Below are 26060 nucleotides of genomic sequence, written 5' to 3'. Positions count from 1 at the left end.
CAATGATTTCCCATGACTGGCATTTTTAACCTTTGTTTTATTTTTGCATTATAATATAATTACATTTCTCCCTTGCCTTTCCTCCTTTCAAATTCTCCCATATGCTTCCTCTACTCTTTTCAAATTCATGGCATTTTTTCATTAGTTGTTATAGCATGCATATATATGGAATGCTCAGACCATATAATGTTATATTTGTATGTATGGCTTCAGGGTTGACCATTTGACGCTGGGCAGCCAGTTGGTATGCTCTTCCCTGGAGTAGACCTGTCCAGCTTTCATGTTTCCTCAGTTGCCTATAGTTCTTTGTGTAGGATTGAGACCTCACAGACTTTTCCCTTTCCACTTTGACATGCCCATTGGTGTCATCCTTGTTCAGCTCATGCTTGGGCAGTCATGTTGGTACAATTTTATAGTTTAGCTCCTAATATTACTAGGAGACACAATGTCACAGCAAAATCCCCGATCCTCTGGCTCTTAAAATCTTTCTTCCCCCTCTTCCACAATGTTCCTTGAGCCTTAGGTGTGGTAGTGTTCTGTAGATGTATCCATTGGGGCTGAGATCCACAGTTCTACATTTTGATTGGTTGCAATTTTCTGTTGTGGTCTCTGTTGCAAAGAGAAGTTTCCTTGATGAGGGGGTAAATACTACATTAATCTGGGTATAAGGAAAAATGTTTATAGATTGCTTTTAGGGATTATATTATTGTAGTAAATTGGTGATTCTCCTCCAATAACCATGACTTCACTAGCACTAGTAGTTAGCTAGGTTTCCAGTACCAGGCATCATTTCCCTCTTATTGAGTGAGTATAATTAGAGAGTTGTTGATGATCACCAAGGTATGTATACCATTGCTGTACCCGTAGAGTTATTGATGTGATTCATAGACATTGTAGCTGAATAGGACTGTTAGTTGCGTCCCTCCTTTGGACACTTCCATGGTGCCATGAAAGCTAGTTCTCAGAGATGGGGCAAGACTATTGCACTTTAGACCCTTTTGTCTTCCCTTAAAGCACAAGTAAAAATGCTTAAGAATATACACTGACAGTATTTATGAGCATCCTCTGGTACATGCATTCTTCACACTATCATTTTAATTGTCAATTCCACTGTTGTTGACAATCTAGAAAAAATTGTGCTCCACTTCTTCTGTAATGTGTTTGATCATCTAATGTAAGAACAAGAAATATCTAATTAGATATTCACCCAATAATGAGATTCTTTTAAAATGTAGTATGGATCACGATATTTTAGAAGGCATTCCCAGGGCTGCATGTGGGATGACTCAGTGGTTAAGAGTTCTTGCTGCTCTTGGTGAAGACCTGGGTTCAATTTCCAGCACCCATATGGTGACTCACAATCATCTGTAACTACATTTCTATGGGACCCAACACCCTCTTCTGGCCTCTGAAACAACCACTCATGCAAATGGTGCACAGACATACATACATATAAAATAAAATCAAAAAATTAAAAGAATATAAAAAAATTCCAGATAAGTTTTCATGGGGTGGGAATCTACTGTTGTTTTATTGTAATATAATTTTCTATTATTCTGAAAATTGTGTTTAAAATACTTTTCATAACAGACATTTGACCCGGATGTGACATAGACTAACTCAATAGAACAGAACAAAACAAAACAAAATTAGCAAAGGACAAAAGGAAATGTTGAAAAGCTTCCAAGTGACCTATAGTTCTATTTATATGTAGACAGTATAAAGAAACAAAAGAGTCACAAAGACACATTATTATCACAGCAAGTCCTTCTGCTAGAAAATAAATTTCCTTATGTGCTAAATTTTGCATTCCCTCTATTTCTTTAATATAATCTTCATTAGTTTTCACTGGCCAATTAGTCTGAATAGAATGCAAAAGAGACAGGGATTATAGGGATCAAAAAGAAGGAGGGCAAGGAAGAGAGGAAAATAATAAAGAAATAAAACTAAAAATAGATTTCCATAGAACTCAGCCATGCCACTCCCGGGTATTTACCCACAGGACTCCAAGCTAATATATCACAGAGCTATTTGCACATCAGTGTTTATTGCAGCAGTATTCACCATTCATAATAGGCAAGTGACAGAACTAACACAGTGGCCAACAACAGAGGAAGGGATAAAGAAAATGTGATATATGCATAAAATTTTTTCAGCCATAAAAAAGAACAAAGTCATATCATTTGCAGGAAAATAGGTCTTAGTTTCTTTTCCTGTTACTGTAATGAAATAAAAAAAAAACAGCTTAATGGGGGGTGCTTATTTTGGCTCACGGTTCTAGGTTATAGTCCTTCATGGCAAGGAAGAAGCTTGAAGCAACTGGCCACTTTAAGTTCACAGGCAGAAGAAGGGACGGATATCACTTGTGCACTGCTCCTCAGCTCCTTTTTTCATCCAGCTCAGGATCCCCTGCACAGTGGGCAGACCTTCCCACCTCAATTCATTTAATAAGATAATCTCTTGCAGAATGTCTCAGAGACCCTCTCTAGAGGTGATTCAAGATTGTGTTAACGATGAAAACTAACCATCACACATATTAAGCAAATTAAGCCAGGGTTACAAAGGTATCATGCTTTCTCTTATACGTGGTTCCTAGACTTTGTATTAGATACATAAAACCATGTACGTATATACAATGTGAAAGTAGAAGAAAAATCATCTGGGGAACCAACAAGGACTAATGAGAAGAAATGAGAAGGGGGAAAAAGGAAAGGGTAGAGTCGTATGGGGCATTTTCTCAGCATACAATTTATATTTGTATGAAATGTTTTAATGTAACCCGCCATTATGTACAATACAATGATGCATAATGGTTTTAAAAATCAAACTCAAACTGGTCAAAATGTAGAGAACAAAGCGGCCATATGTCGGACCAGTCTCAGTCAGTACATCAACCCCATACACACCTCAGGCTGGGGGGACACTTTGGAAGGAGAGGGGGAAAGATTTGAAGAGTCCCTGTAAGATAGTGTCTTCTTGACATAAAGAGTTTCTGATAGAGAAAGAATCAGTTTTCTTCAGGAACGAGCTCATCGATAGGTTATCCAGTCCCAAGTGGTTAGCCATAAAACACGTGTATGTAGGCAACACTAATTTGACTCAGTAGGGTGTGTGTGTGTGTGTGTGTGTATCTTTAGCATATGTGTGTGTGCACATGTATTTGACAATAACAGTTACTGAAAAAGAGGTCATGGATTTGAGAGGGAGTAGGGGACAATGGGAGAAACTAGAAGAGAGAGGGAGGGTGGAAATGACGTAAATACAGCGTGCACATATGAAATTCTCAAAAATATTGAATAATGAAATTTAAAGAAACATATCTTAAGAACACTTTGGCTCTTTTCTTCCCATGAAATTTCAGCTGTTATAAATGCATTGTGTAACTAAATGTCAGCTCCAGCTCCTGCTCACTGGACTGACAGTCCCGGCCTAGTTTCAGGATCCCCGAGGCTTTGATGTGCCCGCACCCTCAGTGGTAGGTACTGCTGCAGACCTCTGCTGAGATTTCTGACTGACTCACTTTGAAGTGAGCCAGAACTCAGTTCTCTGATGCTAAATTGCTGAGACTGTTTGAGTCTCTGAATGCTGACCTCACAGGCCCAACTAGGTATCTGGAAACTCGGCATTGACAGAGCTGGGCTGAGGGCCCCTTCAAGGGCAGCTTAGAAGGTTTTTCAGAGAGGTGGAGTAGGCTTTTCCACTCCCAATCAGAGCAAACTCGCTGGTGGCCAGGCAGAACTTCAGAAACAAAATGTTGGGGGGAAAATCTCTTTGAAATCCGTCAGAGGAAAACCAAGGTGATAATAATGCGAGAAGCTTGAATCCTGGAGAGAAATGAAGTGCAGACAGGATGCTGGCATTCAGATCATTTTCCCTTGAGGCTTTTAGAAGTCTCAAGCAGCTTTTGGGTGAAGATGGGTAATAAGTGGAGTCCAGGAGCCACTGAAGAAGGGGGTTCCAGGTTAACAGCCTGGAGGTTAAGCTGAGATACCCAGCAGGGTAAACTTCAGCAGAAGAGGAAAAGTGGAAATGGACCAGGTTACAGCTTGGATATGAAGTATCTCCAAATACAGACTAACTCTCACAGAGGCCAAAGCTCATCTTCCAATTTGCTCAGTTCCAGTTATGTCTGATTCAATATTACCTTCCAGCTTCCAGCAAGAGCAAAGGCTGTATTTTCTGGATAATAGCATCCAGAGTCTCAACTTACCTACGGGTTTTCATACACAAAAGTAAGCATTCAAACAAAAATAGCGAGGTCTGCCAGGGAACAAAATAAGTGGCTCCAAAACAAGGAGGGAAAAGTTACAATAGAAATAGATTTATAGGCATTACAGTGGTTAGAGTTTGCCACAGAGTTTTTTTTAAGATTTACTTATTTCCTAACATAAATAAGTACCTGTGTATATACCTGCATGAGTTTATTGTGCACCATGTGTGTGCAGGAGCACCAGGAAGTTAGAAGATGATGTCAGGATCCCCTGAAACTGAGGTTACAGACAGTTGTGAGCTATCATGTGGGTTCTGAGAACTGAACCAAGGTCCTCTGGGAGACCAGCATTCTCCAGCCCCACAAAAAATTTAAAAAATACACTGTGAATCTATTTGTGAGTTAAATAGAAATTAGAATCATCACAGAGAAATGGGAGAAGCACATGTATAAGCTATGATACAATTGTGACATTAAGATGTGTTAAAAAACAGTTTTTATCTTTGGTACTCCAAAATAAATGTAAAACAAAGAAATGACATTTTCTTCAATACAGGGCTGTTATGAAATTGCTAGCCTTAATAACAGTGAAAGGGGCAGACTTTACATTTTAAGGTTAATTTGGTTTGTAGTTATTCTATACATATGTAGAAAGATAAGAAAGAGGCAAGGAAATGGAATTTATGCTTGAAGTTGTAATGATTACATACTTCCCCAAACTGACTAAAACCTTCAGGCCACAGATAAAAGAAACACTATGAAGCCCAATCATGGAAACAAACAAGCAAACTGTATCTATATACATCACAGTAACACCATTCAAAGTTCAAAAAAATGCTAAAGCAGAAAAAAAACCCACAATATTGTTAAAGGTACTATAATTAAACTGTGACTTCACAGAAGAATTCAATGTGCCAAGAGAATTCTGACATTTCAGAATTTTGAAAATATTCCCCAAAAATAAATTAAAAAATAAGGCAATATCAAACATAAACTGAGAGGACATACTACTATTGGACTTACTACTAAGTGGAATGTTATAGGAATTTCTTTAGACAGGAAGAAAATGATCTCTGGTGAAAGCCACAGAGATGCACAAAGGAATAGAAAATGCAGAAAGGAAGAATTCAAAGATTAAGCAAAATCTAAATTTAAGTCATAAATAAGTATTGAGTAAACAGAAAGTATGTACTAACAACACAAATGGTATGGTCTGGGTTATGAAAATACAGAGAATTAAAATGCAAAACAGATAGGGCCTGACAAGTTGGCTCAGTATATAAAGAAGCTTGTAACCAAACTTGGTACACAGAATTCAATCCCTGAAACTCACATAAAGCTCACATAAAAAAGATGAGAACCATACACACACCATGGCATACAATTCCCATCCTCCAGATACACACAAATGAATAAAATGTAAAATATAACCAAAAACAAAGAGCATAAAGGATTTTTAAGTGAAGTTGATGTGCCCTCACAGCCCCATATTGTGAGGAAATTCTAATTCATAGTAGATGCTAATAAATCAAGGACACATGTTGTAAATTCTGGGTTATGCCTAAATGAATATTGAGAAGGGTTTCCATAATTTACAAATTCATGGGGGGAGTAAAATGGAATAATTAAAATATTAATTTAACTTAAAGTTTCTCTTAGTTAGGGTTACTATTACTGTGATGAAATACATGACCAAAAGCAACTTGGGGATGAAATGATTTATTTCACTCACAGTTCCATATAACAGTTCATCATCAAAATCAGTGAGGACAGAGACTCAAACAGGGCAGGAAGCTAGAGGCGGGAGCTGATGCAGAGACCATGGAGGGGTGCTGCTCACTGGCTTGTTCCCCCTGACTTGTCAGTCTGCTTTCTTATAGAACTCAGAACCACCAGCCCAGGGATGGCACCATGCACAATGGTCTGGGCCCTTCCTCATTGATTATTACTTGAGAAAATGGCTCAGGCTTGCATACAGTTTGATCTTACAGAGGTATTGAGGTTCCCTCCTCTCTGAAGAGTCTAGCTGTGCCAAGTTCACATAAAACTAGTCAGCACAGAAGAAGATAAGAATGATATCAGGTGAGATCAATAAAAAATCAAGTAATAAGGTAAGATATTTGATTTAGATATATGAGTAGAACTGAATTTACTAGTGTGTGTTTGGAAAGCAGAAACTAATCAAATTACAAATATCAAGTGTATTGCATCAATTTGCTTGTGTTATGCATAATCACACAAAAAATACCAAGACTGGTGACAATAGCAAAGAACTCACAATAGATACCATTCATCAAATGAGTACTTAAGACAACTCAAGACACAAGAAAATGGAACTAATGTCAGTTTTAGCAGCCCATATGGGAAACAAAACTTGGTAGTGGTTGCAATGGTTTGACTGTCTTCCCTCCTCCTAAAAAAAACCTAGGGTTGAAATTTGGTTGTCATTCAAGAAGTACAGTGTTAAGCAGTGGGACCTTTAGGGTATGGTCAGATTATGAGGTCTCTGCCTTTAGGAATGGATTAATGCCATCATTGCAGGAATGCATTAGTTACACTAACAGCAAATGGCTACATTTTACTTTTTTTCATTTATTGAATTTATTTTTATTATGATGTTTTTGCATGTATGTATCATTGCACCTTTCTTATATTCATTTCCCAGCTATCCCTCCCATTATTATTTTTTGTCCTCCCCAACAGTCTTCCTTCCATTTTCATGTCATACATATATATGTGTATGTATACAAAAAAACAAAGAAAGAAAAATCATAGACTGTATAACTCAGGAGAATAAAAGATATGTATCCACACTAAATCTGTAAATGAGCACTTTTGACTGGTTTATTCACTATCGTTCCAAGCTGAAAACACTCCTCCTGATCGAAAACTTGAAGACAGATAAACAAAACAGGGCACATCAACCCTATGGATACTGCATAGCAGGATGGGAGTGGGTTACTTACACATACAATATAGTGTGTTAAAAGGAACCAGGCCGTATGCTACCATTCATGAGACATCCTGGAAGAGATCAAGGTTTCCATGAGCTGAGGTGGAGGGAGGAGGCACACTACAAAGGGATACAACAGAACTTTGGGTGGTGACAGAAGAAAAACTATTTTTTTCAGATATGAGACAAAGAGTATTAGTTTGTCTTTCTCACCCCCCTCTCCTGTCCCACTGCCCTCTCTTGTTCCTTTTCTCCTCAGTAAATTGTTATCAAATTTCAGGTTGCTATGTGCCTCACACACATTTTCTTTCCTTCATGCCATGTCATAGTGCAGCAGTGTCACCACCTGCTAGCACTTCTTGGATGTCACAGCCTCCAGAACCATGAGCTAACTGCATTTCTAGTGTTTATAATTTATTCATTCTGTAGCAAGACAGAAATAAGATTAAGAAAACAGTTTTCTAAAACTTTATATATGACTTTATATATATATAAATCTTTATATATAAACTTTATATATATAAACGTTTATATATGACAGGCTCAATAATGAGGTGTGAAATCGAATGAAAACTTTTCTAACCCCTAATAAGAAGCTGATTTTAATCATCCATGATAGAACACAGCTGTATCCTTCTCATTTCTTTTTAAAATTTTTCTCCTCATTTTAATGCCAAATTTTCATTTTTTCAAGGAAATGGTAATTGCAAGCTATGGTATCCTGTAGTTATTTTTGGGAATTTCACACCTGAGTACTGTATTTACATCATTTCCATCCCTCCTTTTTCCCCTCCTCCTCCGTCCCCCCCCCCACTTCTTCCCTCAGATCCATGACCTCTTCTCCTGGAATTATAATTTACATATGTAATATACATACATATGTATATATAAATGCAGCCTGCAGAGTCCATTTAGTGTTGCACTTATGTGCATGTGTTTAGTGTTGATCATGTTGGAATGGATAAGTTACCAGGGAGTTCATCCTTGGGGAAGACTGATTCTAATTTCATATAGAAATGACTGGTATCAGGACTAGGAGTGCGGCTCAGATGTACAGTGCATGTTTAGCATACATGTATAAGGTCTTCAGTTCAGTCTGCAGCACTTAAAGCAGAAATAAAGAAAAGGAAATAAATATGTTAAGATGATGGTTATTTTAAGAGGAGACAGTTGAGGATGGAACCAAAATATTTAAGAAAACAAACATGACCAATTGAGGAAGCAAGTTAGTAGGTAGTATCAGACTTTCCTGAGTTTTGTGATTACTATGGAGTTTATTAACTCATTTAATTTGCAATCCATTTGATTACCAACTCCATTGCATAAGTTCTAAGTGACTTTAAATATTTGTTTATTTGCCCTTTGTTCAAAATTTTGCTTGTTTTTTCTTTTTAAAAGCACCCCTCGGTTTCCACAAAGCCTAGCCCTTGTCATCTGTGGCTGGAACAATTGTTCTGGAGTTACAACATGAATCATCATAGGAATGACATGATTTGCAGATCACAATCAAGTACTCTAGGCTCCTCTGGTACTAGCCATCTGAATCCATTCATTCCTTTATTCCTTCTTCATGAATGTTTCATTTCATCTATTCAGCAGATATCTTGAGCACTCAGTACAGGCTAGAAACTGGTCTAGTATCAGAGAATACATTAAGGAATGAGATAGATTCCTATTTTCTATGTGTATGTATTCAAGTGTGTACCCACCCTGTGTGCACATGTGTATGGAGGTGGGTAGTTGACATCATTGCTCCTTGTCTTATATTTTGAGACAGGGACTCTCACTGAACCCAGAAGTTTAAAATTCAGATTGAATGGCTGACCAGCATGCCCACAGTATCTCTCTATCTCTGGCTCCCCAGTGCTGGGATTACAGGCATGTTCTGGGGATCTAACTCATGCCCTCTTGTTAGCATGACAAGCACTTGGCAAACTGAGCCATCTCCCAAGGCTCCTAGACTCTCATTTTTGTGCTTATATAAACACAGTATAACAAAAAAAAATAAAAAGAAATTCTCAAGAAAATAATCATAGATTGTATGTGCTCAGGAGAATAGAAGACATATATCCATGCTAAAAACTATAAATGAGCATTTATGACAGATTTATTCACTATCCTCCCAAGCTGAAAACACTCCTACTGATCAAAAACTGGAAGACAGATAAACAAAACATGGCACATCAATGCTATGGATACTACACAGCAAAATACTACACGTGCAATACAAAATACTACACGTGTAATACAGTGTGTTAAAAGGAACCCAGGATGTATGCTACCATTCATAGGACATCCTGGAAAAGACCAAAATTTCCAGGAGCTGAGGTGGAGGGAAGCTACACTCCAAAATGACCAGAAAGAATTTGGAGAGGTGATACAAAGGATATTTATTTGGACTATGTTGTTGTTGGTGATGCGGTGGGGGTGGGAGGTGTCAAGGTTCATAGACGTGTCCCCCTGAGAACTTACTATACACAACTTACATTACAATAAACCTGAAAAAGAAATAAACTGTTTGATAGGATAGCTTTGGCCAGTTTGCTGGACTGAGTAGCCAAGGTAGGTCTCTTAGAGAAGGCGGCTACTGTGGAAAATATATATCTCTTGGATATCCCTGTTTGTTTTTACTCAGAAGTGAAAAAGAGGAAAACTTCCATTTTCCATTTTATTCTGAAAGCACGTGTTTTAATTAAGAGGGAATTTATGCAACCCCACACACCAGGAAGATTTATAAGTGCAAGAATGCAAATTTGGTCTATTTTTAAAGGATGTTATTGACAGACACAGTTCAAAAAAACTCACCAGGGAGCCCTTTCGTGAGATGCTGTGTGTTTCATGATGAAGTTTGTGCTTTTTTTGCCTTCATGCATATTAAGTTGCCAGAAATGATACTTAATTAATCACATAAAAGCCTGACACTTGAAAAGATAATGTGTGAGAGACAAGATGAAGGTTCTTGTTGCCCTCTTCTCTCTCCTCCTCCACCTTTTTGCAGTTGAGAGAACGCCTGGCTGGGAAAGCCCACTTCTGTAGCACCTGGCCCTGTTGGCTGCAGTGCTGATTTGCTGTGACTGTGTGGGCAGATACATGCCTCTGGTCAGCATGTGCCTCTGAAAACCAAACTATGTAGAACTTAGAACTAGCAGCCCACCCAACCTCCACTAACTGAGGCACTTTTTTGGAAGGATGCTTCATAAGAAACTAAATTGTGTTCTTTTATGGGAAAGAGATCAATCTCTTCAGAATCTAGATAGTTGGGCATAATGGCTGAAGACCTGTTGAACTGACCAGGGAGAAAGACCCCTTCTGCCTTGGCTCACTCAGCACTGTCTTTTAGAACAGCCTGATTTTGAGCCTGTAGCTCCCAATGTCAGGAGAAGGGAAACGGAATTAGGCTGTATTTTGAATGTTGCTAAAGTGTCTAGTTGTGCTAAAGAATTTGTGGCTTGCAGTGAGGGGAGTAAGGCTTTAGTTTCACTTTCCTCCAAATTTGTCCTGAAGGCTAAATCCCATCACGTGTTTTTGGTTTCTATGTCAAACAAGTGTTGGAACTTAAAAAATTACTGCTTCTACTGCTAGCCGCTTGAATGGATTGTGTACTCACTGCTCAAATATCAACCAAACTGTAGTTCTTCAACTCCTAAGTAGAACTGACCCTGAATGTTATAGAGAATATGGACTTTATGGAGCTTCCCAGTGCTGAGAAAGCAAAGGCAGGAAGATACCTCAGGCTTTTTGTCCAAGCAGCCTAGCTTACTTGGTGAATTCTAAGCCAGTGAGAGACTCTGTCTCAAAAAATACAAGATGGACAGTTCCTGGGGAATGACACCTAAGATTGACCATTGGCCTCCACACACACATGCATGCACATGCACACAACTCTCTCTCTCTCTCTCTCTCTCTCTCTCTCTCTCTCTCTCTCTCTCTCTCTCTCTCTCTCTCTCTCTCTCTCTCCATAACAATTCCCTGCCATTTTACAGGTAGTTAAACCAAGACCAGAGAGTTAGTTTAGTAACTTGGCCCAAGTTCCCCATACAGATAGTAGTAGCAGATAAATGTCGAAAATGCAGGCCTGTTGGTGCCCACCAAGCCTATGCCATGGGGACGAGGATTGGAACCGTATATTTGTGGAATGAGGAAGCACTCTGAAGAGTGGATTCAACAAGAATGGGGAATGGGACCATGTAATACCATTTATGAAGACATCAGTGTATATGTGGAGGCAGAGAGTGCAAGTGGAGGGAGGAGAAGACAGGGACCAACATTGAATGTGAACCTGAAATTGGTTGGCTGTGGCAATCCTAGGATTCCATTCACTGATACTACTTTGAAACCTCCCTTTGGGGATGGTGACAGTGGTATAAAGTTTTCTAGCAAAGTCTTCTTTTCTTAGTAACAAAGACACAAGCTCATTGGGGATAGAGAAGGCTGCAGAAGGGTGTTTGCAATGAGCACTGACATTTCTTCCTAACTATGGTGGCCAGGCAAGGATGACTACTGCTTTGAGTCCCACTCACATGTCTGAAACATTGTTTCAGTGCCCTCAGGTGGGGCCTAGGCTTCTGTAGGGTTTCAAAGTTCCCCTTTGGTTATGATGCTCATCCACATTGGACAGCTTGATTGGCCCTTTTACCAAGCTATCAAATCTGGAGGCTCACTTGGAAACTGCCAATATTTACTAAATATATGCATTCATAACTTAGCATCTCAGACTTAAACATACACCTAAAAGAAATGAATTCTTATGCCAAACAAGAGATATGATGTCCCACCTCTAAGCAAGAAACTATCTGCAATTGATAGTTGTTGAGGGAAGGAAAAATCAGTTTTCTTCAATGGAGTGGTACTTGGTATAACAATCACACTCCAAGGCAGAGCCCACACTCAGGAGCAGTTGGCCAATACAAAATGGACCCCATGCTTGTTTATTTGTGTGTGTGTGTGTATGTGTGTGTGTGTGTGTGTGTGCGCGTGCGCGCACGTGCATATACATGCTTTTGCTTGTTGGTTTGTTCGTTTTTTTTTCAAAGAGAAGAAAATGAAGTTGGTTGAGTAGGGAGGTGTGAGGATCTGGGAGGAGTCGGGGGAAGGGCAAATAATATGATCAAAATATATTGTATGAAATTCTCAAAAATATAGAATATCCAGAGAAAGTTCTCAGCCCTTGTTCATCAGGATAACTGAGGTCTTTTCTCTCAATGTGACCCGGCATACAATCAAAAACACTGCTAAACACGCCAGCATGGATGAATAACACAGAACTATGGCAAGCACAAGAAGGTAGACAAGCTGTGTTCATTATATGATTCCATATGAATGCAATAAGTAATACTGGGTGAATGAAATCAAAGCAGCAATTGATTCTCTGTAGAAATATGAACTAGAAATGGGCAAGGTACTTGAACTCCTTAATATCTCAACTGGGCAGTGGCTACACCATTACATAGACACATATAAAATACTGAGCTGTTAACTTACTCTCTTTACTGTGTACATAGACACATTGAAAAGCATAGAATTCACATTTACATTGCCAAGTCCATAAGGCTGTTGGAAGAATCTCATAGTTTTCAAACATAAGATAAAAAGAAAAGCACAGTCTTATGTTATCATCAAACACAATTCTTACTCTTGTTGAAGAAAGTGCCATGCACCACCTGTAATTCTGGTGACCCATCAGCCTTTGCAAGGCACAGCCAAATACAAAAAGTTAGTGAGGACACACTGCAGCTGCGGTGGCATTCAACTCAGTTTTGCACAGAGCTTTCCCTGACTGCTGATGGCGAGCTCAGTCTGCTCTGAAACTCTGGGAAGAGGGTCCCTGCAGCTGCAGTTTTCCATTCCATGCCCTCCCTTTCCACTCTGTTCGCCTCCCCGAGGAGACAGTAAACACCATCTGGACCACTGCATTCACCAGCCCGGAAACCCAAATCTCTTCTTCCCATCAAGAAAATTATGCTCAGCCTGACGTGCCCTTCACCAGTGGGGACCAGCCACAGAGCTTCTGCCAACTCCAAAGTTTGCTGGCCCTGAACAAACACAGAAAAGTGTCTGTGGTCATTAGTACCTGGAGGGCAAAAAGGCAGGGTGCAAGCGAGATGAAGGTGAGTGGAGAAACCCTGTGTAGTCCACACAATACCCCCATTTCTGGGTCATTACTTTTCAGTCTCTGAGAATATCATCTGTACTGGGCAGTGTACTTTAAGTAGCTTAGGATAAACACATGGCCACAAATGCTGATAACACTATCTTTATTTGTCCATTACTTACCAAGGCCAGCTCACCTGAGGACAGTTTGTTCCTTTACAAAAAGAGACTCTGGCACCACATGTATTAAGATGTAGGCCATTTTCTTCAGATTCTGAACTTTTAAGAACTGTGCCTATGCTTTTTCCAAGATACACTCATGTCCTATGTATCTTTAACATATACTAAATAGTTGAATTAAGATAACAACTTATAGTCTCTGGTCCACTGGAGCTGTTGTTCTTAATTTAGCCATTTAGCATATGCTGTATCTGATAGTCTAATCATTTCTGTGTTCAGTCTTCAGAACATAAGATATGGTCAGCAATGTGTGTGAATATCCTGCAAATATTTCTTTACTTCCTCATTCAAACATGGGCTTTTTTTTAACATGGTATATATTTGATAAATGCATGAGAACAAGTTTTAAGATTATGTTAATATAAAATCATATATATACATACATATATATACACACACACAATGAAGTTCACAAAGATGTACATTTTCCAGAATAAAGAGGGCACCCACCTCCACCAAGCCCCAAAGATATTGAACATACAAGGACATTAACAAAACTATTAAAATTAGAAGTCAACCTCGAACACTTGCTTAGCCAGGCCAAAGCGAGCAAGCGTGTTTAAATTCATTGAAAAATCAGCACACAATTGTTCTATTCAGTCACACCCAAAAATCAGCTGTAAGAAAAGTTAAGACTGTCCAAGGAAGATAAAGTTCCAAGAAACCGAGCCTATTTTCTTTCTCAAAGATTTTATGGAGGGGCAGTGAGAACGTCTCTCTTTTCTGAAAGGTTCTGAATTTCCTCTAAGAAACATTAGCCTGAGGTTGAAACTATGGGGCGAGATTTCCTTTTCACTGCTCAATTAATTTTTCAGGGAGGGAGAAGACAGGATAGACAATAATTTTTCTTCAGAAAAAAATGCCCTTTGGTCTCAGGCTTAGAGATTTAATTCTCATTTGTCTCCTCCTGTCTCCACTATTCACTCATTTTTCTTTTCTTAAACTAATATGCCAAACTCCAGTAGTAATTTCCAGAAAAAAAACATTCCTGGAAGGGAGTATGAATTTGAATAAAACTTCCCTTTCATGAAAACTGCTCCCCTGTGTCATTCACTGAGTGGTTCACCACCCCAAGAGAGGATACTAACTTCCAGTCAGTACTTACCTGTCTGCGGACAGTGCCGTAAGTGTGAAGACAGACACCCCCACTGAGGTAAGCTGTATAAATGGGATCAGTTTGCAGCCGATCCTGCCAAATAGCCATCTGTCAGCCAGGTACTTGCTGGCATCCACAGGGGCACACGTTACCAACAGCAGCAAGTCTCCCAAAGCCAGGCTAGAGATGAACAGGTTTGGTACGTTTCGCATGGACTTGACTGTACAGAAGATCTTGATCAAGGTGATGTTGCCAATTAGGCCTATCACGATGATAACCCCATAAACAGCAGGAATGACATAAATGATTCCTGGATAGAACCAGTTGTCCATCTTGGGGCCGTTCAGACTTTGATTGAAGGTGTTGTTGCAGTGCAGGAAAGGATCCACTTCCAGGTCCAGGTGGGAACAATTATTCAGAGCCATCTCAAGACTTCTCTCTAGGAAAGTGCCTTCAAGATGCTGCTTCTTAACTTCTGCTTTTGCAGTTAGACAAGATCTGTGCTGGGCTCTTGAGCTCCTTTAATAAAAACACTAACTGCACACACACTGGTATTTCAAAATCTAGCTCAGAACGTTGATGTTGGTTCTGCCCAAGACTCCACACCACCAGTGAGAAATACATCTATCTGCAAATGCCCTGAGTTAACAAGCAACAGAAACTCAGCCCGAAGAAAATCTTAGGATTAAGCCCAAGCTGTCCCAGCTCTTCCTACCTTCATTCTAGTCTGAGTCCCTGTGGCTGCAGTTTACTAAGAACTTTTGGATTGCTATTTGCACACAGCATTTCCCGTTTTCCCTGATAAGTAGAACCTGAAGGTTTAAAGTGGGTAGAAAAAAAACAGCACCAAGAAAGCCTCCAATCCTATAGGCAGGATGCTTTGCACGTCACTGGCTTCCTCAGCAAACGGCAGCTCTCCTGAGCTGAAGCTCTGAAGAGGAGCCAGGACCACGTATAGACAGAGAATGCCAGCCCCCTGCTGGACGCTTCAATCACTGCCCAGCTGTCCGCTTTCTCTAAATGAGACTCAGCCAGCAGATCGCAACTCCTGCAGCTTAACTGATACCTTTTCCTTTTCATTTAAGCCAGCAGCACCTATAGTCAGTATTTAATAAACGCTGCTCTCTGCACAGACTGGGACTATCTCTGATATGATCTCCTTGTGTTCCTATGTGACTCATGACCCTCCCCACATCTAATCTATACTAATGTATTAGAATGGCACATCTGAGTCTGTGTGTGAGCCGCCCTACTTAGTCCCTTTGGAATAGGGACTATTATTGAGAATTGCATGCAAAGGGCTCACACCATAAAACTTCAGCCACAGACTTCAGGAAAACCAGAAGCATGATGCACATGTGCTCTTTCCTGAAAAATTCCCAAGCCCGTGTTCCTTAACCATGGAGCCAACTGCGTGCTTAACACGCATAGACCAATAATCTTTCCCAGGCGCCCCCCCCCCCCCAAAAAAGCATGCCTTTTTTTTTCTTCTGACCTAAAAACCATATGAACCAGCTTTTTGGTGTAGCTTTTGCAATTTTTGGCAAGCTTTCAATTTCCTCAGAACTATACAACAGTTGCAAATTCTCCCAAGAAATGGGGAAGAGAGACTAGTGAAAGAAATAAGTTACGGTCGAAGGAGTGCTGAGAAAGAGTCTATTAAAATACTATCCGAATCAGGCTTGACCTTTAGCTGGCACTAATAAATACATTATAAGGCTATACCTTCAAGATGTCTGTGGAGCCAGCCCTTCTTGAAAGGCAATTAATAACAGACAGTGCTAGTGAAGCCTCATTTTTTTCAGGACCCATAAGGAATAAAGAAATGAGTGCTTGTTACCATGTCAAGGTCCACCAAGAAAGCTTCCAAGTGTGTTGTCATGGACACTTGCAGTATTTGATACCCAGGTGGCTACTGTAGCCTTTTTGTAATACCAAAGTCTCCTTGTAGGCAGCAGGCAGAAGACTGATGCTGCATGCTTGTAGGTGGAAGGGTTTCTTAGTGGAGTCCAGAACAGCCAGTACTGAGTCAATAGCCATGAGCCTAGTGGTGCCAATCAGTTACAAGCAGTACAGCTTACTGATGCAGGACATGAGCTTCAGTCCTGACTGACCCTCTCATTTATTACCTTGGCACATTGCTTGGGCAAGTTACTTACGAGTCTTCAGGTTCAAGTTCTTTTATCTGTAGAGTGGGAATAATTTATGAAGGTCAATAAAAAACAATCCCTGGTCAGACTGTATGGTATTTATTCCATTTGATTAATTTTAGCTACTTATCACTATTACCATAATTACCATTTGGGGAGTGAAGGGAAAAGATTTGCTTTGGAACAGCTCAGAAGACTGATTGATCTCAAATCAATACTCACACCAGTGACTCACCAACTCCTCTATTTACTTGAGGGAAATTTACAGCTGCCATGTAAGAGGCTAGACAACGGTTCTGAGCAAGAGGACCACTCCTTAGACGCCACTGCCTTTCTCGAATGGAACAGCCACCTTTTCTTCAGAAAATGGGATACTTTATGCTGAAGGTTTGCTAAGTGCGTGCTAGAGCTTTTCAAACAGGAAAAAAAGCAGCATGTGATTAGTGGCACAGAGGAAGGGGGTAGCATTGAGCAAGAGAACCACTCTATGCCTCTTTATAAAGGTCACTCGAATTAGGAGAGACAGGGCAAGGAATGAGCAGGAGACACAGCTGGAGGCAAATTGGTGAGGCAGTGTTGAATCCTATGTTGTTGATACAAAGTTCTGCCTACAGAGTTTGGCTACACAAAGAGGACTTGTGGACATTATTTCTCATTATTTCTTAAGATACCTCCATGTGCTGAGTCAGTCTCACTTCTTAATCCACTTAGGCTGCTAGTGTTTCTTCCAATGTAAGCAGATGCGGGTAGGTGTTGACTTTTCAAAGTTCTGTTAACATTGTGTCTTCCACAACAGTATAGACTGTTCTAACAGTATTTTAAGGATGAAGGTGTATTGAGACTTAATGTCTACTATCTTCTAGATTCAAGGATGTTGGAAAAGGCTAATCAGGGGATTCTGAAGCCATTTCAACTAAATATCTCTGAGGACTCTGTCCATCTCTAGTGATGTGTTGTCTTCTGTAAGTACCTACATCAGAATGGGCATACCCACACACAGACACATAATTAACAAACAATTTAATTAGCAAAATTGTCAGGGTGCATTGCTAAAATAGAACTTCCGAGACCCTATCCTATATGCACTCATTTTAAATCTTCAATGCCAGAGCCCGGGAATCATTATTTTTCATTTAGGTCTGCAGGGGATTCCAGGCCTTTGCTGTACTAGGTGCTAATGAGGTAACCAGCTCTAGAGATCATGTCAACATGACAGTATTTATTGTGTCCCTTCTGCTGAGGGAGTAAGAAAGGGAACATGTTTAAGAGTTTACATTGTTGCTATGGGTTCTTGCTACCTAAGAGCAATTCCTTAAGCCAGCAGTGTGGGCTGAGGAATTTAAGGGGGCATGGCTCAAATGGTTGAGGCATTTGGTTAGGCCTACATAGCAACTTGACTTTGATTGCTGAATCCCACAAGGTGGCAGGAGAGAACAGACTCCAGAGAATTGTCCTCTGACCTCCATACTGTGTAGTTCATTAATTCTGGTGCATGCTCACACACATACAAAATAAAATAAATAAATACAGTTTCAGAAATGCAGAATCCTAGGTACTACCCCAGCCCTCCCAATAAGCTACATTTAAAGGAAATACTCTTCACTGTAACAAGATGAATGTTAAAAATCTCTGGAACATGAATGTAGGCATCAGGAATATCTGGGAGCAATGGTTAAGAAACCAGAATAGAAATAAGAATTGGGCATGAGACTGGAGGCTTGCTCAAGTTCAGCATGGAACCAGCAACTAGACCACCTCAAAATTCAGCTAAGAATCACTGCAACCCTGCAGCTCAGTGTGGTAATGCATGCCTGTAGTCCTAACACTTGAGAGTCTGAGGCAAGAGGATTAAGAGTTCCAGATTACAAAACAAATAGATAAAAAATAAAATATTGCACTGGGGTTTCTTCATATTCCTCATAATGGCTGAGAATTTCCCCCAGATTCCTGATAATGGCTGTGAGTTGTCCCAGTATCTTATTCTACATCACCTTATCCAGGAGTAAGACTCCAATCACAGGGGTCCACCTGCCTCTGCCTTCTGAGTTTTGAGATCCAGGGTATGTGCCAGTTCACCCAGCCATAGGAAGGTGATTTTCCCCTTTATTTTAGGAATATCACTCTGAGATTAAAAAGCAAGGACAAGATGAGAGTCATTCTAGAGGGAAATTCTGAACCCGCTCTCGTGCCAACTGAATTCACTATAGGAATGAAGGAAGGTGAGTGCGTCAAAGGAAATGAGAGATAAAGACAGAGAGGTAAGTACTGAAGAGAACTGAGACCAAGAATGTTGAATGCCACATAGTCCAAACATACAGCAAAAGAGTCAAGAGGTGAATGACATTCAGCTTTGATGAGAAGGTGATATGCTGAAGGTCAGTGGGCACTGGGCATGGTTTCAATGTGAGATTTGTGACAGCAGCATGGAGGAACTGAGCAGAGGACTGCAGCAACTCGTGTTTGAAAAGAATCAGAGATGTCAAATTTTAGTGCTGCAGCAGGAACAGACAAGGCAGATGACTCTATCCAGATCCTACAAAGCTGGGATTGGTTCAAGTTCCCTTTTCTGTTCTCAACACTCTGTAACTTTTCACAGGCTAGGAAACTTCCGTCAAAGATGAAGGGTGTGTTCCCAGAGTCAAGTGTCAGTTTGAGCCTTATGAAGCTGCAGAAAGCCTGGAGAGGAAGCCCACATTCGTAACTCACCTCAAATCTAAAGGAACACCCAATGTTGTGGCTTAAGTCCACCTGTTCTGTGTGCCAGTCTGCCTGCCCTAAATGTGGGCAGTACCAGTCAATGGGTTTGGGCCCTGAATTGAATATAAAGAATGTGTGGTAGTCACAGGAATTCATGGCTTCCTGTTTCCTGACTGCTAATGCAGCATGCCCAGCAGCCTCAAGCTCCTTCCACAGTTACATCCCCTCCAAGATGGAGTGTAACCAGGAACCAGGAACCAAAATAAATTCTTCCTTCCTTAAGCTGCTTTTGTTAGTGTTTGGTCATAACAATGAGACAAGTAACCAATGTAGAATGTGTCTCCTCAGGAAACCAGGATCAATTTTCTTTCTCTTTAATGTGGGCTGTACTTAGTATCTTGATTCTAACAAGTAAAATGATGAAGCAGGAATGGTGTGCGACTCCCAAGATTAGATGGTAAAAAGCATCACAATTTCTTCTTTGGGGTAACTTGCTCTGGAGGAAGCTAGCGGCCATGTCATGAGGACCCTTGCTATGGTTTGCATGTCTAACGTCCTCCCCACAGGTTTGTGCCTTTGAACACTTGGTCAGAGACAGTGATGCTGTTTTAAGGAGGTCATGGGACCTTTGGAACATGGGACCTAGCTGGATGATCTTGTTTGACACAGGAGGGTTTTTAAGGATGTCTACCACTAGTTCTGAGCCTCTAAGACTTAACAAGCAGACACAAGGTCCCACAGCCCCAGAGCAAGCCACCACAATTTCCCCAATCATGATGGACTTTATTATCTAAACTATGAGCCCAAATTAACTTCTCTTTCTTAAAGTTGTCCTGTCAGACATTTTGTCACAGGTACTAAGAAAATAACCAATCCAACATTAAAATGACCTCATTGATAGACCTACTTGATGAAGAACTAAGATAGCTGTGTGGCAGTTTAGATCTGAACAGGGGAGTGCTCTTGGACCCCAGACCGACAGGGGGGGAGGCCAGAATGGGACTGATCTGGACCCCCCAAATGTGAGTGTCAGTGAGAAGGCCTGGACAACCTATGGGGCTCTGAGCTGTGGATCAGTGTCTATCCCTGGTATACAATCTGTCTTCATGTGCCTATAGCACAAAGAGAGATGCTCTCTCAGCCTGGACTCTTAGGGGAGTGCCTTGACCCTACCAAGAGTAAAATGATAGACTCTAGACATCCCCTATGTGGAAGGATTTGGCAATAGGGTGGGAGGGAGGGTGGAAGGGGAGTGCGGGAGGAGGGGAGGGAGAGGGAACTGGGATTGACATGTAAAACAAGCTATTTAAAATTAAAAAAAAAGAAAAAAAAAAGAGTGGTGCCTCTAGAGACAACCAAGGCTTCAGAGTCCTGAAACCTTGGCCAATACCTGACAGTAGCTTCATGACAGCCCCTGACTCAGGACACCCACCCAGACCACTCCCAAGTCCCTGACAAGCCGAGATTGTGAGTTTAAAACATTTGTTGTCATTAAACCACTGTTTGATGGTAATTTGTTATATAACAATGGATTTCACTTGGTCAGTAGAATCAATGGGCAGGAGGAAGAAGGACAAACCACTTAAAAAGACAAAAGAAACAAAAAAGACTACAAGAGGCAAGATGAGACTTGAGTGTTTAGACAGGGTCTGGTCAAGCCTGGAGAAGTTATGCAGACTGCAATGCACTTGTCATCCAAGAACACCAAAGTTTCTTATGTGGATAAGAGTTAGGTATTTTGGAAATACTATAAATGAGCTGAACTTAGCTGCTCAGCCACCATATATCTGGAAATTAGACAATTTATATGCCATCTCTATCTGCTCAGTGAGCTTGGGCAAATCAAATCAATTCAATGAACATTATTTGTTACTAAAGTGTTCTGTGCTGTAGTTTTCCATCTGTGAAATACAGGGACATTTCCCCTTGCCTATGCCTCAGAACTACATGATGCACCAGTCCTGACCAGTAACACTTACACCATGTAAGAGAGGCACCATCCTAAGATTAACCATTTCTTCCCAATCTTTCTCCCGTCCCCCTGAAGAGTGTTGAATGCCCTGAAAAGCATTCCTGAGTTATTTCTGCCTATCCATAATAGATATCTGACATGACAACATGTTGCCTGGATGAATCCCTTCTTAAATATTTCACTTTGAAATAACTTTAGGTTTATAGAAAAGTTACAAAGACAAGGCAAAGATTCCAGATATATCCATCACCCAACGGCATTAATATCTTACAAAACTAAGAGATTCGCATTGGTATAATACTATTGTACAAATAATAGACTTTATTTAGACTTCTAACTGTTCTACTGAGATCTACTATTCCAGGGTCGAATTCAAGATCCTTCATTGCAGGTAGTTAATAATTATGATTCTTTGGACTAGTGCTGTATCTGTGACAGTTTCTCAGACTTTCCTTGTTTTCATATTCTCTCTCTGTGTCTCTTTCTGTCTCTGTCTCTCTGTCTCTGTCTCTCTGTCTCTCTCTGTCTCTGTCTCTCTGTCTCTCTCTGTCTCTCTCTGTCTCTGTCTCTCTGTCTCTCTCTGTCACTCTTTCTCTTTCTCTGTCTCTCTCTGTGTGTGTGTGTGTGTGTGTGTGTCTCTCTCTCTCTTATTGGTATTGAAGCCAGTTTTTTCTTTTTCTGTACTTCAAAAAAATTTTGACAGACTGGCCTTGACCCTACTGTAGCTCACACAGGCCTCACATGTGTGATCCTTCTTGCATTTTATACCTGTGCTACCATACCTAGTTTGATCTTAACACTATTTTAGAGACTGCTGGCCAGGTATTTTGTAGCATGTCTTTCAATTGGTTTTCTTAATGCTTTATTATTAGACTCGGGAGATGAGTTCTAGAAGGAAAAACTATAGAAGCAGGGACCTTTTTCATCAAATCTTATCAGGGAGAGCGTGTTCGTTGCTTCTATAATCAATTATCATCATTGGTGGCATAAACGAAGAATGTGTTCTTTCAGTTGTGTGTCATAGAATTCTGAAATGAAACTTTAAGACTAAATTCAAATTGTTGTTCAAGCAGGTTCCTTCTGAAGGCTCTCTAGTGCAGTGGTTCTAAACCTGTGTATTGCAATCCCTTTCACAGGGGTCACTTATCAGATATTCTGCATATCAGATATTTATATTACGATTCATTTATTTTATGTGCATTTGGTGTTTTGCTTTCATTTGTGTCTGTGTGAGGGTGTCAGAGTCCCTGGAACTGGAGTTACAGACAGTTGTGAACTTTCATGTGGGTGCTGGGAATTGAACACAGGTCCTCTGGAAAAGCAGTTGGTACTCTTAACCTCTAAGCGGTCTCTCCAACACTGGCATTAGGATTCATAACAGTAGCAAATTTACAGTTATGAAGTAGCAATGAATCTAATTTTATGGTTGGGGGTCACCACAACATGAAGCACTGTATTAAAGGGTCATAACATTAGGAAGGTTGAAAAATCACTGCTTCAGGGTGAATTGGACCAGTATTCCTTGGCATATGGCCATATTACTCCATCATCATATTGCCTTTTCTTAGATAAGCAAGTCTTCCTGTTCCTCCAACTTTTAAGAACCCTTGTAATACATTGACCCCACTCAGATAATCCAGCATAATGTCTACATCTTAATATTATTAACAAAAATTCTTTGTTTACAAAGATTTATTTTGTCATGTAAGGGGGTATATTCATATTGGACCTAGGACCAGGGCTTGGATACTTCTGGAAGCCATTATTGAGTACACAACAGAGTATTTGCTATTCCATGCCATTCCTCAGTAGCAATGGTAATCATGATTGCTTGGTTAAGGTGGTGCCTGCTTGGATTCTCCATTGTGAAGTGATATTTAGGGTAATGGGGTATAATAGAGTATTCTTTACCAGAAAAAAGTTTAAAATTTCATTGGTTTTTCTCCTAAGAAAAACTAGTTTTTATTTTGTTTGTAGCAGGTTTTACGGAACAAATGAGCCAGACTGAGCCTTCGCATTCTAGGTGCTCATGGAACTGAAGACTCCTAACTTCTCATTTTACCCCCTGCCCCAGTCTGTAAAATAACACACTGTGTTCTTCTTGAAGGAAGATGCTAGAAAAGACTTACCCATAGATTTTTTTCCCTCCAAATGCCAGTAAGGCACTTGAAACTCAAAAGTGGTTCCATGGGAACTCTCACTCAATATAAAGCTGCTGTTATTTTTACTGCTTGAAGGAGTCTCACCTTAAATTAACTCCAAGTCATGTCTGAAATATATTTCCCATACCAGCTTCTTCAATTCAAACACTCTTGACAAAAAAATATTCTCAACGTGGGGCAGCTAAGAAACACACAGGGAATTGAGCAGTCACATACTGCAGTATTCATGGTTCCCTATTCTCCACCATATACATCAGAGGCATTCTATTTAAATGACTTTGTAGCTACCTGCCCTCAATTATGTCATTTTAAAATGATATTTTTATTAATCTTTTGAGAAGTTCTAACTGTATTTTCATCATATTCACCCCATCTCCCCCTAGATCCGCCCTCTCTACTCTTATCTCCCTATCTACTCAACTTTAAGTTTTCTTCTTAAAAATTGTTTTTAATGCTTTGAGTCCACATTGTATTACTAGGTTACTCTCAGCAATGGGGCCTACCCTGGAATGTGGTTGAACTACTAGGTGTCATACTATTAAGACAACTGATTCCTTCTCCTAGCAGCTATGAAATGCCAATAGCTCCTCAGCTAGTGGTAGGATTTCACGCCCACCTCTCCTCCATCTTGAGATTTTATCTGACTTGAGCTTGTGGAGGTCTTTTCAGGGTGTCACAATCCCTGTGAGTTCATATGTGCAACTGCCCTGTTGCAGCCAGAAAGCAATGTTTCCCTGAAGGTGTCTGCGACCTCTGACTTTATTTCTGACCTCCTTGGGCCATGGGATTCGGGGATATAGAAAACCCATTTAATTCTGGGCATGTCATAGTTTCTTATTCTCTTCTCATTGATCAGTTGAGAGTCAATTTTTAAAACTCTCTATGTTTCCATGTTTTTGTATACGAGGAGAATTTAAAGAATATTATGATTTTATTTTATTTCCATCCTTCTCATTGCAAGATTCAAAGGAAATAACAAACAAAAAAGAATTTTAAAGCCTATAAATTTCTAAACAATTGAAGTGACTATTTAGTCAATTCTTACCATTTTTGAGACATGATGGTGATCTAGCAATCTAGATCCTTAGAAGTCATTATATTTATTGTTTAATTAATTAATAATTTTAATTGTTTTTGTTTAAAGCAGACTTCAATATACTTTTTATTAAGGGGCAAAATGATAAATATTATGGACTTTGTGAGGCTTTAAGGCTGACTCAGGGAACGCCCCAAGAGACAGTAGGAGGATGAATGAGTGTGGCTGAGTTCCAGGAAACTTATTTATAAAATGGCATGCTAGCTCACAGAACCTTGCTGGAATAGTTATGGCTGAAATGGTGTAATACTCGGGACTTGCTTCAGCGTCATGTGGGAAGTGGTGAAATGTGCAGGGGCACAACCAAGACAAGACTGCGGTGACAGTTACTTCAGACTGGTTGTATGTGGGATGCATGTTCTTCACGTGTTTCTGTGTGTTCTTGAAACTCTCCATTATAAACAGACCTTTCCAGAGTCACAAATATAATTGATCGTGGACATGGCTCATAGTGTCATCCATGGAACTCCTGTCCTAACTGGGAGACCTCTGCTGAGTAGGAAGAGTGGAACTTCTACAGAAGGGCAAGCTGCCACTCCACCCTTCAGGTGTGCACTGCCTGTGCTCCACACCAGTCAAGGTTCGAGAATGAAGCAGCATTGGCAGCAGGTGATTTCATAGTGGCTGCTGACTTGTCAGTCTGGGGAAACGCCTTATACATACATGGAAATTTTTCTTTTTCCTACACAATCATTTCTCATTTCACTATATGAGCATTACATTTTATTTCTAAGGCGTGTTTTTGTCATATATCACTTGTCTGGCCTAGTCCTGCCTTTGTAGCCTAGGCTGACCTTGAACTCATGATGATCCTAATTCATCCTCCAAGAATGCTGAGGTTATAGGCCTCACATTACCACACCTGTTTTCTACATTAGTTTATTTCAAATCTGTGTTTGATACAAGCCTAGCTAGCCAGATAGATAATGACTAGTGCAAGATCTGTAGAAAGAGGCAAGAACAGAGGACACAGTCACAGAAAGATTGGTTCTCTTGTGGAGTCCTTACAAACAGCCCATGGCGCAGGGCTATCTGAACCCTGCTTCCAGGAGAAGAGATGGGGAGGAGAAGCAATATGGCTGCATTTCCACTCTGGGAGCTCAGTCATCAGTTTCCACGTCTTTTCAGGGTAAAGGAGTAGAAATAGACAGATAGTCATGATTCAGAGTTCTCCTGGGAAGTTACCTGAATAAAAAGAAATAAAGAGAGAAAAGATATGCTGAGACACAAATTAGTAGAAACTATAGATAAAGAATTAGAGAACCGAAAGCATAGCCAAGAAAAAGAGAGGAGATAAAAGCAAGATGGAGAATCTAGCAGCAGTAGCTTCAATTTCTACTTAAGGCAAAAAAAAATGGATTTTTGCTTTGTTTCTCTTTTTGTGGGGCCTTTAC

The 26060-nt window shown here is 40.2% G+C and overlaps 1 protein-coding gene across 1 annotated transcript in view; it reads right to left on the bottom strand.

The window, feature by feature from the left end:
* The window catches only part of Grpr (gastrin releasing peptide receptor), a 35296-nt gene extending 19850 nt beyond the window's left edge, over nucleotides 1-15446 (bottom strand). The window contains exon 1 of the mRNA XM_005074218.4: nucleotides 14599-15446. Within this exon, the coding sequence (XP_005074275.1) occupies nucleotides 14599-15014 (416 nt within the window). The 5' untranslated portion in view covers nucleotides 15015-15446. The remainder of the gene's footprint in view (nucleotides 1-14598) is intronic.
* Between the last annotated feature and the right edge of the window lie 10614 nt (nucleotides 15447-26060).

Source organism: Mesocricetus auratus, unplaced genomic scaffold, assembly GCF_017639785.1.
Source record: "Mesocricetus auratus isolate SY011 unplaced genomic scaffold, BCM_Maur_2.0 Super-Scaffold_100003, whole genome shotgun sequence".
In the NCBI taxonomy this organism is placed as follows: domain Eukaryota; kingdom Metazoa; phylum Chordata; class Mammalia; order Rodentia; family Cricetidae; genus Mesocricetus; species Mesocricetus auratus.
The sequence above is the reverse complement of the archived record's forward strand: the minus strand, read 5'-3'. Positions and strand labels throughout refer to the sequence as shown.